At 41.4% G+C, this 18,764-nt stretch overlaps 1 protein-coding gene across 1 annotated transcript in view; it reads right to left on the minus strand.

The window, feature by feature from the left end:
* LOC311041342 (uncharacterized protein) overlaps nt 1–18,764 on the minus strand; it is a gene marked incomplete at its 3' end in the record, with an annotated part of 90,586 nt that overhangs the window by 288 nt on the left and 71,534 nt on the right. The window contains exons 23-34 of the mRNA XM_084086250.1: nt 14,471–14,635; nt 12,710–12,816; nt 10,888–10,947; nt 10,269–10,371; nt 6,870–6,949; nt 5,677–5,820; nt 5,366–5,470; nt 4,620–4,723; nt 4,318–4,516; nt 3,558–3,629; nt 2,260–2,391; nt 581–613 (exon numbers count right to left, since the gene is read on the minus strand). Of these exons, the coding sequence (XP_083942376.1) occupies nt 581–613; nt 2,260–2,391; nt 3,558–3,629; nt 4,318–4,516; nt 4,620–4,723; nt 5,366–5,470; nt 5,677–5,820; nt 6,870–6,949; nt 10,269–10,371; nt 10,888–10,947; nt 12,710–12,816; nt 14,471–14,635 (1,304 nt within the window). The remainder of the gene's footprint in view (nt 1–580; nt 614–2,259; nt 2,392–3,557; nt 3,630–4,317; nt 4,517–4,619; nt 4,724–5,365; nt 5,471–5,676; nt 5,821–6,869; nt 6,950–10,268; nt 10,372–10,887; nt 10,948–12,709; nt 12,817–14,470; nt 14,636–18,764) is intronic.

Consider the following 18,764-nt stretch of genomic DNA (forward strand, 5'->3'; position numbering starts at 1 on the left):
GTCCGTTAAATCCAACTGTTAAGCGCCGAGACCGTAGCCCTACGGTCCGGGTGCTTTTTCCTTTTTTTTCTTTTTTTTTTTTTTTTTTTTCTACACGGACCATTTTCAGTGTAACACCACCGGAAGTGGAAACCATCTGCGATCCCGTTTTTTGTTTACCGTGGGCCTCCATTCTAAGGCGCACACTAAAACCCCTGTTTAGCCCTTGTAGTTTTTCCTCCTCGCATTTCCCATGTTAACATAAACGGTCAGAACTCAAACATGGCGGCTCCGTTTGACACGTGGTCTGCACTAGTAGACACAGGGACATGTGCACGTTGTTTACAAACAGTCCATCGCGCATTCTAAAGGATTTTAACGGGGCCTATGGCGACTTGAAAAAAACAACAATAAAACCTTGGCACTGGTGAGTACATTCTGAGATTAGCCCTTGGCAGTGGATGTGTTAATCATATTAACAGTAATACTAATAATAATATATTTAATCATATGAACAGTAGTACTAATAATAATATATTTAATCATATGAACAGTAGTACTAATAATAATACATTTAATCATATGAACAGTAAAGTCTTACCAGGTATTTTGTAGAGTTTACTGAGGATGGCTCCTGAAAAAACACAGAAGCACATCTTTATTGTTTCTACACAGAGATATAGTCTGGCTACGCGAGGCTAGTGGCGCTATAAAAGGCTAGTGGCGCTATAAAAGGCAAGTGGCGCTATAAAAGGCTAGTGGCGCTATAAAAGGCTAGTGGCGCTATAAAAGGCTAGTGGCGCTATAAAAGGCTAGTGGCGCTATAAAAGGCAAGTGGCGCTATAAAAGGCTAGTGGCGCTATAAAAGGCTAGTGGCGCTATAAAAGGCAAGTGGCGCTATAAAAGGCTAGTGGCGCTATAAAAGGCTAGTGGCGCTATAAAAGGCTAGTGGCGCTATAAAAGGCTAGTGGCGCTATAAAAGGCAAGTGGCGCTATAAAAGGCTAGTGGCGCTATAAAAGGCTAGTGGCGCTATAAAAGGCTAGTGGCGCTATAAAAGGCTGGTGGCGCTATAAAAGGCTAGTGGCGCTATAAAAGGCTAGTGGCGCTATAAAAGGCTAGTGGCGCTATAAAAGGCAAGTGGCGCTATAAAAGGCTAGTGGCGCTATAAAAGGCTAGTGGAGCTATAAAAGGCTAGTGGCGCTATAAAAGGCTAGTGGCGCTATAAAAGCCTAGTGGCGCTATAAAAGGCTAGTGGCGCTATAAAAGGCTAGTGGCGCTATAAAAGGCTAGTGGCGCTATAAAAGGCTAGTGGCGCTATAAAAGGCAAGTGGCGCTATAAAAGGCTAGTGGCGCTATAAAAGGCTAGTGGAGCTATAAAAGGCTAGTGGCGCTATAAAAGCCTAGTGGCGCTATAAAAGGCTAGTGGCGCTATAAAAGGCTAGTGGCGCTATAAAAGGCTAGTGGCGCTATAAAAGGCTAGTGGCGCTATAAAAGGCAAGTGGCGCTATAAAAGGCTAGTGGCGCTATAAAAGGCTAGTGGCGCTATAAAAGGCTAGTGGCGCTATAAAAGGCAGATGTGAAAAATGCAGGGCAAAGGTTTTTCTCTTGGCCTCTAGGGCAGTGGTTCTCAAACTTCTTCATGTCAAGGACCCCCAAATTGACACTTATTAGCCCGTGGACCCCCATTTCAAAAGATATGCCTCAGGGACCCCCATAAGAGAAGATTTTGTACGGCTCTAGCAGTGATTCTCAACCATTTTAATTTCACAGGACCCCCCAGTTTGACATGCATTAGAGGCTACGGACCCCCATTTAATGGCATTTCTATCACTTGGACCGCAATTTATATAGTAAAATCTATGTTAATGTAACTCTGAGAGTGTCCAAATGGAACCAAATAGACCCGTATTTGTACACTCTCAGAGTTACAGACCCATAAGGGTCCATTTAGTGCCTAGTCATCATTTAGCTGGGGACCCCCTGGAACTCCCTCAAGGACCCCTGGGGGTCCCCGGACCCCACTTTGAGAACCAAGGCTCTAGGGAGTGCCCATAAAAAGGTTTTTACACAGATCGGTGCAGTTATATAGGTAAGAACACGAATCGGCCTGATATATAGCGCCACCATGAGGCTGATTTGAACACACACACACACACGCACACACACACACACACACACACACACACACACACACACACACACACACAGACAGACAGACAGACAGACAGACAGACAGACAGACAGACAGACAGACAGACACACACACACACACAGCGTACCATCGGTCACCATCTTGTCCAGCTCAGGACTCAGTATGGCGTCCAGAGGCTCTTCCTGTGCCGCTCTCTGGCCACGCCCACCACTTCCTGTTGACTGGAAGGTCAACGAGGGGTCACCCATGACTAGACCCGCTAGAGAGAGAGAGAGACAGACAGACAGACAGACAGACAGACAGACAGACAGACAGACAGACAGACACACAGAGAGACAGACACACAGAGAGACAGACAGACAGACAGACAGACAGACAGACAGACAGACAGACACACAGAGAGAGAGACACACAGAGAGACAGACAGAGAGACAGACAGACAGACAGACAGACAGACAGACAGACAGACAGACACACAGAGAGACAGACACACAGAGAGACAGACACACAGAGAGACAGAGAGAGACAGACAGACAGACAGACAGACAGACAGACAGACAGACAGACAGACAGAGATATTAACATTCAGTCACTTCCCAGAGTGTGAGAGTTCCTGTCAATCATAAAATAACTATTATTATACAACAGGTAGTTCCGACCAAGCAATCTGATTGGTTGAATTAGCTATCTAGCCGTGCTTCAAACCAGCATCATAGCACGGGCCTAATCACATTAATAAATCACTCCTAATCACATTAATAAATCACTCCTCACTGCAGTCCGCGCCTGCTTAGACGTCACGCTGTCCCACGGTAGGAAAACAAACAGAGAGTATCCTTTGGCAATGTAAACGTATGTTTTCTCATGCCAATAAAGCCCTTTGAATTGAATTGTATCCTGACCCACCGCCGCCACCGGAGAACAAACAGCTACGCAAAATGGACTATGTTGTTACGAAGGTATCACAGCTCAGAGCGCTGCTACAGGGACTATTTAATGTCTCAGTCAAATAAACTCTTCTCTTTACAGGGAAACATAATAGCGAAACATTTTTATTATGAATTGCCCCACAATATGAATACATTTGGATGTGTTTTGTTGGTAACTGTTGTATAATCGCAATATTACACTCGAGGGTGTGTTTTACCTACATTATTGTCACTTCAGTGATGCGGTCAGGACGGTCGGACCGCATCACTGCCGTGCCAATAATGACGGTAACTCTCGTGTTACCTCTCGTGTATTATTGCTTAATTACAATAATAAAATGAATCAATGTATGAATGAATGACAGCTGGTGATAAAATGATAATAATGATAATAATGAATGATACATTGTATGGAGCATAGACATAACGTGTGTGTGTGTGTGTGTGTGTGTGTGTGTGTGTGTGTGTGTGTGTGTGTGTGTGTGTGTGTGTGTACCTGTGTGTCCAGACAGTATAGGGTGTGTATTCAGGACGGCAGAGAGATCCAACAAAGTGTCTTCATGCATGACTGGATGAACACACACACACACACACACACACACACACACACACACACACACACACACACACACACACAGTGTGTTGAGTAGTGACAGATGGTCAGGTGATAAAACCATATTTATCAAATGGTTTGATTGATGTGAAGCAACCACATCAATGAGGGGCAGTGGTGGAAAGTACATTTACTTAAGTACCGTACTCAAGTACAATTTTGAGGTATTTGTACTTTACTTGAGTATTTCCAATGTCCAGTACTTTTACTTCTACTCCACTACATCTCAGAGGCAAATATTGTACTTTAACTCCACTACATTTACTTGAAAACTTTAGTTACTAGTTACTTTTCAGATATAAACTATGATATAATGAAACATACATTAACCACTTTAGCCCTATTTTATACCTAGGCTATTTGAAAATAGCAGATCTACAAGCTCACAACGCGTCGCATCGCGACGCGTTGTGAGCTTGTAGATCTGCTATTTTCAAATATTTAGTACTTTTACTTTTGGTACTTTAAGTACATTTTGATGCCAATACTTTTGTACTTTTACTCAAGTAAATTGTTAATTCTGGACTTTTCCTTGTAGCAGAGTATTTTTATATTGCAGTATTGGTACTTTTACTTAAGTAAAGAATTTGAGTACTTTTTCCACCACTGTGTTGAATAGAAGAAGAAGAAAAGAGAAACTTACGGAGTGTTCCCTGCTTCCTGTTTGTTCCGGTCGCCATGGCAGCAGAGGGGGAGTGTCCTGTGTGGAGGATGGGGGTGGGGGTGGGGCCTTTGGGCTCCGCCTTGGTCGTCCCCGATTGGTCCTGAGCGACGACCGACCCCGCCCTCTTCTCCTGCAGCTCCTTGCTGCGGTCCAATAGGTCCCGCCCGAAGAACGCCTCCTGTTTTCCAAACAACCAATCACGTTACAGACTGTGTTTGTGTGTGTGTGTGTGTGTGTGTGTGTGTGTGTGTGTGTGTGTGTGTGTGTGTGTGTGTGTGTACCTGTAGGTAAGAGGGGAATTCTTCCTCCAACTTCGTTTTCTTTTTCTTGTATCTCTTCTTCACCTTCTCTGTCTGGTCTGTAGGGGGCGCTGTGTCCCCCCACCCTGACAACAACAACACCACACAGGTTAGTATTACTATACTAGTGAGGTCATAACAGTACTAATGAGGTCATCACAGTACTAATGAGGTCATCAACAGTACTAATGAGGTCATAACAGTACTAACTAGAAAATGTGCTCCTCGGAGCACAAGTGTCCGCCAGCAAATATTGGAATTTATTCCAAGATTGGAACTTTGATGATAGGCCTTTGCTTCTTCATCAGTTTGCAGACAATGATTAGCTTCTTCAGTTTGCATAATAAGAGTTAGTTGCACCGTGTCATCAACTGTGACTGGAAAGTATGTGTGTTCTTGATTAATCCTGTCTAAGCTATTTACATACAGGAATAATCACGAAATCTCAGCCATTTGGTGATTACTCCTGTCTTACCTCACTTTGAAAGAGACACAGACTATTTCAAAGTGACACATGTATTTATAGGCCGCTATACGTCAAGCGTCTCACTAGCCAATCAGAGCACACTCTTTCAACGTATTGTCACGTCACGTGTCACGTGAGGCTTGACCAATGTTAGCTTGGCCGAGGGGGGACGGAAAGTGAAAACATAGTCTCCTGGCGGAGACAATGAGGTTTAAAGGAGTTTTAAAGGAGCAGAGCCTTGCTCGTGGAAAGGTAAACAAACCTTCATCCGCAACAGGAAGGGTCTCCGTCGAATCCGTCCGACATCGTTTGATTCTGCCTGGACCTGTCTTACCCCCTCTCTGTCTCACCATGAAGCCCCCGATACCTGTCTCACACACACACACACACACACACACACACACACACACACACACACACACACACACACACACAGAACAGTAAGGTTGAAGGGGTGTGGCTAAAAGGGTGTGGTTTAAGTAGTCAAAGGGGCTTGGCTTAAGTAGTTAAAGGGGTGTGGTTTATGTAGTCAAAGGGGTTTGGCTTAAGTCGTCGGAAGGGGCGTGGCCTCACCAGGGCGGTATGGCTTCCTCTTCCTCTTCTTGTTGCCGTCGGTAAGCTCCTCCTCCAGCCCCCCCTTGGTGACATCATCGTCATGGGCGGGGCCTCTCTCTGGACTGGAGTCAGATTTCACCTCCTCCATCGGATCCAGTTCACCTGAGAGACACACTGTTACTACACACTGTGTGTGTGTGTGTGTGTGTGTGTGTGTGTGTGTGTGTGTGTGTGTGTGTGTCGGCCATGACGTTAACACATTAACCGCCGAGAACGTAGCCCTACGGTCCGTTAACCCATTGAGACCTGAAGCCGATTCTAAATGTCTCCTAAATCTCAACGGTTTTCTTAAAAAACGTTTGTTTCTATATCAGTGGTGCTCAATCTTTTTCATGTCAAGGACCCCCAGAATTATATGTATTTGGCCGCGGACCCCCATCAAAATATGTTGTTCCAGGGACCCCCCCAGAAGCAACGATTTGAGTTAAAAATGTTCGCTTTAAAAATATATATATGTTTCAAAGATTTGCACACATTTTCACGATTTTTCAAAAAATAGCAGATCTACAAGCTCGTAGCGCGGCACTCGGTGCCGCGCTACGAGCTTGTAGATCTGCTATTTTTGAATAGCCCAAAGTGTAAAATAATGCTTTTTTATAGCTCAAATCTAAAAATGACACAGTTCCGGGTCTAATCTCAGAATGTACTCACCAGTGCCAAGGTTTTATTGTTGTTTTTTGTTTTTTTCACGTCGCCATAGGCCCCGTTAAAATCCTTTAGAATGCGCGATGGACTGTTTGTAAACAACGTGCAAATGTCCCTGCGTCTACTAGTGCAGACCGTGTGTCAAACGGAGCCGCCATGTTTGAGTTCTGACCGTTTATGTTAACATGGGAAATGCCAGGAGGAAAAACTACAAGGGCTAAACAAGGGGTTTTAGTGTGCGCCTTAGAATGGAGGCCGACGGGAAACAAAAAACGGGATCGCACTTCCAGTGGTGTTACACTGAAAATGGTCCCCCTAGAAAATTGAAAAAAAAAAAAAAAAAAAAAAAAATGGAAAAAAAAAAAAAAAAAGGAAAAAGCACCCGCACCGTAGGACTACGTTCTTGGCGGTGGATGTGTTTACACCAAGCAGCAGTTTGTTTCCTCTGGTCATCCAGCCTATAGGACATATGATGTGTGTGTGTGTGTGTGTGTGTGTGTGTGTACCTGTAGGTGTGTCTATAGCGGTCTGGAGCACAGAGACAGTGTTCTGGTTGATGATGCGTAACTTCAACTTGGGTTTGGACCTGTGACACACACACACACACACACCACACACACACACACACACACACACACACACACACACACACACACACACACACACACACACACACACACACACACACACACACACACACACACACACACACACACACACACACACACACACACGCGGTTTGAAATGCTATAATCACTTAAAGGAGCACTTCACCCATTTTCTTTACCGTATCTTCATATAATTGGTCCTCACTAACTCTCATTATAATATTATGTATGCTAGGGTTCAGTATATAGATGCTAGGGTTCAGTATATAGATGCTAGGGTTCAGTATATAGATGCTAGGGTTCAGTATATAGACGCTAGGGTTCAGTATATAGATGCTAGGGTTCAGTATATAGATGCTAGGGTTCAGTATATAGATGCTAAGGTTCAGTATATAGATGCTAGGGTTCAGTATATAGATGCTAGGGTTCAGTATATAGATGCTAGGGTTCAGTATATAGATGCTAGGGTTCAGTATATAGATGCTAGGGTTCAGTACATAGATGCTAGGGTTCAGTATATAGATGTTAGGGTTCAGTATATAGATGCTAGGGTTCAGTATATAGATGCTAGGGTCCAGTATATAGATGCTAAGGTTCAGTATATAGATGCTAGGGTTCAGTATATAGATGCTAGGGTTCATTAACTAGATGCTAAGGTTCAGTATATAGATGCTAGGGTTCAGTATATAGATGCTAGGGTTCAGTATATAGATGCTAGGGTTCAGTACATAGATGCTAGGGTTCAGTATATAGATGCTAGGGTTCAGTACATAAATGCTAAGGCTCAGTATATAGATGCTAGGGTTCAGTATATAGATGCTAGGGTTCAGTATATAGATGCTAGGGTTCAGTATAGATGCTAGGGTTCAGTATATAGATGCTAGGGTTCAGTATATAGATGCTAGGGTTCAGTATATAGATGCTAAGGTTCAGTATATAGATGCTAGGGTTCAGTATATAGATGCTAGGGTTCATTAACTAGATGCTAAGGTTCAGTATATAGATGCTAGGGTTCAGTATATAGATGCTAAGGTTCAGTATATAGATGCTAGGGTTCAGTATATAGATGCTAGGGTTCATTAACTAGATGCTAAGGTTCATTAACTAGATGCTAGGGTTCAGTATATAGATGCTAGGGTTCAGTATATAGATGCTAGGGTTCAGTATATAGATGCTAAGGTTCAGTATATATATGCTAGGGTTCAGTATATAGATGCTAGGGTTCATTAACTAGATGCTAAGGTTCAGTATATAGATGCTAGGGTTCAGTATATAGATGCTAGGGTTCAGTATATAGATGCTAGGGTTCATTAACTAGATGCTAAGGTTCAGTATATAGATGCTAGGGTTCAGTATATAGATGCTAGGGTTCAGTATATAGATGCTAGGGTTCATTAACTAGATGCTAAGGTTCAGTATATAGATGCTAGGGTTCAGTATATAGATGCTAGGGTTCAATAACTAGATGCTAAGGTTCAGTATATAGATGCTAGGGTTCAGTATATAGATGCTAAGGTTCAGTATATAGATGCTAGGGTTCAGTATATAGATGCTAGGGTTCAGTATATAGATGCTAAGGTTCAGTATGTAGATGCTAGGGTTCAGTATATAGATGCTAGGGTTCAGTATATAGATGCTAGGGTTCAGTATATAGATGCTAGGGTTCAGTATATAGATGCTAGGGTTCAGTATATAGATGCTAGGGTTCAGTATATAGATGCTAGGGTTCAGTACATAGATGCTAGGGTTCAGTATATAGATGCTAGGGTTCAGTATATAGATGCTAGGGTTCATTAACTAGATGCCAGGGTTCAGTATATAGATGCTAGGGTTCAGTATATAGATGCTAGGGTTCAGTATATAGATGCTAGGGTTCAGTATATAGATGCTAGGGTTCAGTATATAGATGCTAGGGTTCAGTATATAGATGCTAGGGTTCATTAACTAGATGCTAAGGCTCAGTATATAGATGCTAGGGTTCAGTATATAGATGCTAGGGTTCAGTATATAGATGCTAGGGTTCAATATATAGATGCTAGGGTTCAGTATATAGATGCTAGGGTTCAGTATATAGATGCTAGGGTTCAGTATATAGATGCTAGGGTTCAGTATATAGATGCTAGGGTTCAGTATATAGATGCTAGGGTTCAGTATATAGATGCTAGGGTTCAGTATATAGATGCTAGGGTTCAGTATATAGATGCTAGGGTTCAGTATATAGATGCTAGGGGTTCAGTATATAGATGCTAGGGTTCAGTATATAGATGCTAAGGTTCAGTATATAGATGCTAGGGTTCAGTATATAAATGCTAAGGTTCAGTATATAGATGCTAGGGTTCATTAACTAGATGCTAAGGTTCAGTATATAGATGCTAAGGTTCAGTATATAGATGCTAGGGTTCAATAACTAGATGCTAAGGTTCAGTACATAGATGCTAAGGTTCAGTATATAGATGCTAGGGTTCATTAACTAGATGCTAAGGTTCAGTATATAGATGCTAAGGTTCAGTATATAGATGCTAGGGTTCATTAACTAGATGCTAAGGTTCAGTACATAGATGCTAAGGTTCAGTATATAGATGCTAGGGTTCAGTATATAGATGCTAGGGTTCAGTATATAGATGCTAGGGTTCAGTATATAGATGCTAGGGTTCAGTATATAGATGCTAGGGTTCAGTACATAGATGCTAGGGTTCAGTATATAGATGCTAGGGTTCAGTATATAGATGCTAGGGTTCAGTATATAGATGCTAGGGTTCAGTATATAGATGCTAGGGTTCAGTATATAGATGCTAGGGTTCAGTATATAGATGCTAGGGTTCAGTATATAGATGCTAGGGTTCATTAATTAGATGCTAAGGCTCAGTATATAGATGCTAGGGTTCATTAATTAGATGCTAAGGTAAAATAGATAGAATAGATAGACAGATAGGTAGATAAATAGCAGATCTACAAGCTCAAAACGCGTCGCGCTGCGACGCGTTTTGAGCTTGTAGATCTGCTATTTTTGCTATTTTAGCCTTTGAATAGGCGGGAAAACGCCTTTGAATAGGCGGGAATAGGCGGGAAAACGCCTTTGAATAGGCGGGAAAACGAATAGGCGGGAAAACGCCTTTGAATAGGCGGGAATAGGCGGGAAAACGCCTTTGAATAGGCGGGAAAACGAATAGGCGGGAAAACGCCTTTGAATAGGCGGGAATAGGCAGTAGTTGGTTTAATAAATATCACTTACCCTACCTTTAACTAGATGCTGGGGGGTTCATGGGGTTAACATTGTACCGTAGTTGTCATGGTTACCTGCGGTATCGTCGTGGCGATGTGAGAGGCTCGACCAGAGACTGAAGTTGACACAGGCCTGATTCTGTCAAACAGACTCCGTCCTGAGTGTATGTCTTTATATCTGTAAAATATATGTGATTAAACATAAGATTAAACGATAACATTATTCTATTCCTGTGGCTTAGTGTGCAGATCCTATATTGCGTATTGCATAATTTGTAGGGGTGTCGAAAATTATCGATGTGAATCGATAATCAATTTTAACATTAACGATGCGACTACATCGATGCGCATCGCATCGAATCGTTTTGTATTTAATATTTAATCATCTCTGAATCTTTTTTTTTCAGGAAATTTCATTAAACCTGGAGCGGATAACAACCAGATCGCACTGCATCATATCGAATCGTATCAAATCGTATCAAATTCCAAACAAATTGAAATCGCATCTAATTGCACCCAATAGAATCAAATCGTTTTGTATTTAATATTTAATCATCTCTGAATCGAATGGAAGCCCATGTATGGGATACGCATCGTATCGCCTTGGAGTGGACAGATGCACACCCCTGATAATTTGCATTGCTTGGTCCCCGTATTGCTGCTGCCGGCTATATTTACTATTATAATTCCTCACCTGGTTCTCTTCTGGAGACGATCTGAGCCATGTAGGGAGGTTCAAAACTCTCTGACTTCCCTACGCACATACACGCACACGCACACGCACACACACACACACACACACACACACACACACACACACAGGTGAAAATGTAAATGTAAGATGGATTATCTTGTGTCTTTGCTTACTGTAAGTCGCTCTGGGTTAAGAACCTCAAATTAAAATGTCTAAACTGTAAATCTTAACGTATGGACGTATGGAGGGTTAAATGAAACACTTCTACGTTCCTAAACCCATCAAAGTTTGAACTTTTGCAGAACGCAGCTAGCTTTAACTCTTTTTAACGCCATTGACTCGAAAACGCGTCAATTACTACTTCATCCACCCACGCCATCGACGCGTTAGACCAGGGCTGGATTAACACCTCTCAGTGCCCCTGGGCACTGGAACTGCAATGCCCCCCCCCCCCTCGTGGCGCACGAGGGGGGGGGGGGCCCATTACTTCTTTTTTTGCTTCGTTTCTCACTTTTTCAATTTTTTTCACTTTTTTTTCAAAAAAAGAAGCCCATTGCTTCTTGTTTTGCTTCATTTCTCACTTTTTCAAAGTTTTTCAATTTTTCACTCTTTTTGCCATTTGACATTTGACATCATTTCTTTATTTCATTCGTATTAGATAGCTGCAAAATGAAAAAAAAACTTGTGGGAAAAAAAAAAAAAAAACGTTTTTTTTTTTTTTTTTTTTTTTTTTTTGCCCCCTGATGCCCAGGTGCCCCTGGGCACGTGCCCAAAGTGCCCATATGGTAGATCCGGCCCTGTGTTAGACGCGTTGGACGCGCGTTTATTGTTTAATCTCTGATCGCGCTATGCTGTTTATATTTCAATCTAGGTTTCGGTTCCACTTACTTCACCCACATCCTGCATCCGCTTTCACGGCCGGGGTTCCGTTTCCGGTTCTCAGTTTTTTTTCTCCTGGTCATTTTCGGCCAGAATAGATAAAACACACGGTTTTTCACACGGTATAAAAAAACGAACGGATACTTTCTCTTCTATAATCTATGGTCTGGGTCAGTGGTTCTCAAACTTTTTCATGTCAAGGACCCCCAAAATTGACATTTATTAGCCCACGGACCCCCATTTGAAAAGATAACCCAGGGACCCCCATAAGAGAAGATTTTTACGGCTCTCTAGCAGTGATTCTCAACCGTTTTAATTTCAAGGACCCCCAGTTTAACATGCATTAGAGGCTACGGACCCTATTTAACGGCATCTCTATCTCTGGGACCCCAATTTATATTGTAAAATCAATGTTAATTTAACTCTGAGAGTGTACAAATGGAACCAAATGGACCCGTTAGGGTCCATTTGGTTCCATTTGTACACTCTCAGAGTTACAGACCCATAAGGGTCCATTTGGTTCCTATCCATCATTTAGCTGGGGGACCCCCTGGAACCGCCTCAAGTACCCCTGGGGGTCCCCGTACCCCACTTTGAGAACCAATGGTGTATCCCATCGTAATGTTGCCGATGGGACAATCTGAGACCCGTCACATCAGGTTTGATGCATTTCACTGTTTGACTGGTTGTGTGGGTGAGGCGAGTGAACAAAGGAGCTGATCAAAGCTGTCATTCGCTGCTCTCTAGTGGCGGGTTTGTGCGATGAGTTTAAAAAAAACACTGGGCCGAGTTATTTTCATTAAAAATGAAAATAATAAAATATGAAAAACGCTGGCACTGGGGGAGTACTTTATGAAAATACTGTGGCAGTCAAAGAGTTAATGTGTGTGTGTGTGTGTGTGTGTGTGTGTGTGTGTGTGTGTGTGTGTGTGTGTGTGGTTACCATAGATACGGCAGTGTGCGCGACACATGGAACAGTCGAAGCCTTCGTCGGCTGCCGTCTCTACGTCTTCGTCACATGACAGACCCTCACATGATGCATGGACCCACCTGGCACACACACACACACACACACACACACACACACACACACACACACACACACACACACACACACACACGCAATGACCAAAGCACGTGAAACATCCTCATTAAAAAACAGTGCAGTGATTTGGTTAGTTTGAAGGTTACATGTAAAGATGTGCATCACACACACACACACACACACACACACACACACACACACACACACACACACACACACACACCAGTGTTGATTTCGTTAACGAAAACGACACGAAATATGTTCGTCAACAAACGCACATTTTTCAAAAGGAGGAAGACGAGACGAGACGAGACCACCGCCCACATGAATAAACAATAACTGGGACTAAATCATTATGCAATTTCGTCGACTAATAAAGACGAGAGGAAAATGTAGTTTCACTAAATAAAGACTGGACTGAAATCTATGTTCATTTTAGTTGATGAACGAAGACGAGACGAAATATTATATCATATATTTATTATATGATTTTGTCCCTGTCTCGGTGTCAGTGGTGAAAAAAGTACTCAAGTGTTTTACTTAAGTAAAAGTAGCAATACTGCAATGTAGAAGTACTCCATTACAAGTAAAAGTCTGTAATAAAAAATGTACTTGAGTAAAAGTACAAAAGTATTGACATCAAAATGTACTTAAAGTACCAAAAGTAAAAGTACTAAATATTTGAAAATAGCAGATCTACAAGCTCACAACGCGTCGCGATGCGACGCGTTGTGAGCTTGTAGATCTGCTATTTTCAAATAGCCTAGGTATAAAATAGGGCTAAAGTGGTTAATGTATGTTTTATAATGTAATCATTTATATCTGAAAAGTAACTAGTAACTAAAGTTTTCAAGTAATTGTAGTGGAGTAAAAGTACAATATTTGCCTCTGAGATGTAGTGGAGTAGAAGTAAAAGTACTGGAAATTGGAAATACTCAAGTAAAGTACAAATACTTCAAAATTGTACTCAAGTAGAGTACTTAAGTAAATGTACTTAGTTACTTTCCACCACTGAGCGCAGGCAGCGCATGCTGTTCCTCACTCACACACACACACACACACACACACACACACACACACACACACACACACACACACACACACACACACACACACACACACACACACACACACACACACACACACACACACACACACACACACACACACAGCCGTCAAATGAATGGCAGGAGGATTCAGATTTCAGAGCGAAACTTTACAAAATAAAAGGGTAAAATGCTTTGCACGGGGCTCAGGATAAAACTAAAGAAATACTTTTAGATTAAATGGAAATGTTCTATATTATCTGCTGACAAAAAACAGTAAAGGGCTAATATAATTGTCATGATTAAAACTCGACTAAAATGGCGACAGTTTTTGTCGACTAAAACTAGACTAAATAAAAATATGTTTTCTTGGACTAAGATAAAGACTAAAATGCTCGACTTTTAGTCGACTAAAACTAGACTAAATAAAAAAAAGGATGAGTTTGACTAAATGTGATGAAAACTAACAACCGTCATTGAAACTGGACTAAAACTGGACTAAGAAATAGCTGACGAAATCAACACCGACACACCGACACACACACACCGACACACACACACACACACACACACACACACACACACACACACACACACACACACACACACTAACCTGTCACATTGGCGACACTGCAGGATGAGGTCATCATGGCGATAGGTCATGTGACACGCGGGACAGTGTGATAGGCTGGCGCAGGGAGAACACAGTGTGTAGTTACACTGCCACTCTGAGCGCACACCTGGTGTGTTGGACCCACACTGGACGCACCACACACACCTGGAACAACACACAGAGACACACACACACACAAACAACAACGTAAACACATAGAGTACAGAAGTCCTGACGTCACTCGTTCATCCCCAGGTTGGTACATCTACTTACAGTCATGGCTTTACAAAGTAGATGTACTAGATCTACTTACTAGATCTTACTTACTAGATCTACTTTACAAAGTAGATGTACCAACTGTACATCTACTTACAGATGTACCAACTGTACTTTATTTATATTACTTTACCTTTATTACTGTACATTTTGATGCCAATACTTTTGTACTTTACTCAAGTATATTTTTTATTACAGACTTTTACTTGTAATGGAGTACTTCTACATTGCAGTATTGCTACTTTTACTTAAGTAAAACATTTGAGTACTTTTTCCACCACTGTCCCCAGGTTCGTAAAGTAATGTTCCCACACATTTTTAACAATGGATTTTCAAAACTTTTCCATAACTTTTCTAAAGTATTTAACCCCATTTCCAGGACTATAGAAATCATACAGTGCAATAATAAGACTCTTAAACCAGTGTGCCATCAATGCCCCAAGACAGACTCGAGCGAAGGTGTCACGTGACAAAAAAAACAGATCTACAAGCTAACAACGTATCAAGTATCACTGCATTTTACCACATTTTACCTGTCTTTCACCTAATGTTTGACAAAAACAATGTATTTCGTTGCTGTCGGGGAGAAACCTCTCATCTACAGTGTCACACAAAAGCATCAAAAGTAGCAGATCTACAAGCTCGAAACGCGGCGCGAAGCGACGCGTTTCGAGCTTGTAGATCTGCTATTTTTGCCATTTTTGAATTTGAATCCTGAAAACAAACAGTTTTGAACATTTTCCAAAACATTTGATTAATTCCAAACCTTTTCCAGGGCCTGAAAAACAGTTTTTTCTAATTTCAAAATGTTTCCAGGAATGTCATGACCGTGGGAACCCTGTGTCTCTGTGGAGAATAACATTGTGTCATCATAGAATCGTCTCATATAAGAATCGTGGTCCAAAAATAAACAAACTGTTTACGGCATAATTGTCAGGGAGGAGGTTCTGTATCCTTTATGATTAGACCCTCCAGAAAAACGCGGGCAAAAATCCTTGATTATGCGGGTTAAAACTCTTGATTATGCGGGCTAAAACTCTTGATTATGTGGGTTAAAACTCTTGATTATGTGGGCTAAAACTCTTGATTATGTGGGTTAAAACTCTTGATTATGCGGGCTAAAACTCTTGATTATGCGGGCTAAAACTCTTGATTATGTGGGTTAAAACTCTTGATTATGCGGGCTAAAACTCTTGATTATGTGGGTTAAAACTCTTGATTATGTGGGTTAAAACTCTTGATTATGCGGGCTAAAACTCTTGATTATGTGGGTTAAAACTCTTGATTATGCGGGCTAAAACTCTTGATTATGCGGGCTAAAACTCTTGATTATGCGGGCTAAAACTCTTGATTATGTGGGTTAAAACTCTTGATTATGTGGGCTAAAACTCTTGATTATGTGGGTTAAAACTCTTGATTATGCGGGCTAAAACTCTTGATTATGCGGGCTAAAACTCTTGATTATGTGGGTTAAAACTCTTGATTATGTGGGCTAAAACTCTTGATTATGTGGGTTAAAACTCTTGATTATGCGGGCTAAAACTCTTGATTATGCGGGCTAAAACTCTTGATTATGTGGGTTAAAACTCTTGATTATGCGGGGCTAAAACTCTTGATTATGTGGGTTAAAACTCTTGATTATGCGGGCTAAAACTCTTGATTATGCGGGCTAAAACTCTTGATTATGTGGGTTAAAACTCTTGATTATGCGGGCTAAAACTCTTGATTATGTGGGTTAAAACTCTTGATTATGCGGGCTAAAACTCTTGATTATGCGGGCTAAAACTCTTGATTATGCGGGCTAAAACTCTTGATTATGCGGGCTAAAACTCTTGATTATGCGGGCTAAAACTCTTGATCATGCGGGCTAAAACTCTTGATTATGCGGGCTAAAACTCTTGATTATGCGGGCTAAAACTCTTGATTATGCGGGCTAAAACTCGTGATCATGCGGGCTAAAACTCTTGATTATGCGGGCTAAAACTCTTGATTATGCGGGCTAAAACTCTTGATCATGCGGGCTAAAACTCTTGATTATCCGGGCTAAAACTCTTGATCATGTGGGCTAAAACTCTTGATTATGCGGGCTAAAACTCTTGATTATGCGGGCTAAAACTCTTGATTATGCCGGCTAAAACTCTTGATTATGCCGGCTAAAACTCTTGATTATGCGGGCTAAAACTCTTGATTATGTGGGCTAAAACGCTTGATTATGCGGGCTAAAACTCTTGATTATGATGGGCTAAAACTCTTGATTATGATGGGCTAAAACTCTTGATTATGATGGGCTAAAACTCTTGATTATGCGGGCTAAAACTCTTGATTATGCGGGCTAAAACTCTTGATCATGCGGGCTAAAACTCTTGATTATGCGGGCTAAAACTCTTGATTATGCGGGCTAAAACTCTTGATCATGCGGGCTAAAACTCTTGATCATGCGGGCTAAAACTCTTGATTATGCGGGCTAAAACTCTTGATTATGATGGGCTAAAACTCTTGATTATGCAGGCTAAAACTCTTGATCATGCGGGCTAAAACTCTTGATTATGCGGGCTAAAACTCTTGATTATGATGGGCTAAAACTCTTGATTATGCGGGCTAAAACTCTTGATTATGATGGGCTAAAACTCTTGATTATGTGGGCTAAAACTCTTGATTATGCGGGCTAAAACTCTTGATTATGTGGGCTAAAACTATGCGGGCTAAAACTCTTGATTATGCGGGCTAAAACTCTTGATCATGCGGGCTAAAACTCTTGATTATGCGGGCTAAAACTCTTGATTATGATGGGCTAAAACTCTTGATTATGCGGGCTAAAACTCTTGATTATGCGGGCTAAAACTCTTGATTATGCGGGCTAAAACTCTTGATCATGCGGGCTAAAACTCTTGATCATGCGGGCTAAAACTCTTGATTATGCGGGCTAAAACTCTTGATTATGATGGGCTAAAACTCTTGATTATGTGGGTTAAAACTCTTGATTATGCGGGCTAAAACTCTTGATTATGCGGGCTAAAACTCTTGATTATGCGGGCTAAAACTCTTGATTATGATGGGCTAAAACTCTTGATTATGCAGGCTAAAACTCTTGATTATGCGGGCTAAAACTCTTGATTATGCAGGCTAAAACTCTTGATTATGCGGGCTAAAACTCTTGATTATGTGGGTTAAAACTCTTGATTATGCGGGCTAAAACTCTTGATTATGTGGGTTAAAACTCTTGATTATGTGGGCTAAAACTCTTGATTATGTGGGTTAAAACTCTTGATTATGCGGGCTAAAACTCTTGATTATGCGGGCTAAAACTCTTGATTATGTGGGTTAAAACTCTTGATTATGCGGGCTAAAACTCTTGATTATGTGGGTTAAAACTCTTGATTATGCGGGCTAAAACTCTTGATTATGCGGGCTAAAACTCTTGATTATGCGGGCTAAAACTCTTGATTATGCGGGCTAAAACTCTTGATTATGCGGGCTAAAACTCTTGATCATGCGGGCTAAAACTCTTGATTATGCGGGCTAAAACTCTTGATTATGCGGGCTAAAACTCTTGATTATGCGGGCTAAAACTCGTGATCATGCGGGCTAAAACTCTTGATTATGCGGGCTAAAACTCTTGATTATGCGGGCTAAAACTCTTGATCATGCGGGCTAAAACTCTTGATTATGCGGGCTAAAACTCTTGATCATGTGGGTTAAAACTCTTGATTATGCGGGCTAAAACTCTTGATTATGTGGGTTAAAACTCTTGATTATGCGGGCTAAAACTCTTGATTATGTGGGTTAAAACTCTTGATTATGCGGGCTAAAACTCTTGATTATGCGGGCTAAAACTCTTGATTATGCGGGCTAAAACTCTTGATTATGCGGGCTAAAACTCTTGATTATGTGGGTTAAAACTCTTGATTATGCGGGCTAAAACTCTTGATTATGCGGGCTAAAACTCTTGATTATGCGGGCTAAAACTCGTGATCATGCGGGCTAAAACTCTTGATTATGCGGGCTAAAACTCTTGATT

Source organism: Gymnoscopelus microlampas (assembly GCF_963454915.1).
Source record: "Gymnoscopelus microlampas genome assembly, contig: SCAFFOLD_60, whole genome shotgun sequence".
NCBI lineage: Eukaryota > Metazoa > Chordata > Actinopteri > Myctophiformes > Myctophidae > Gymnoscopelus > Gymnoscopelus microlampas.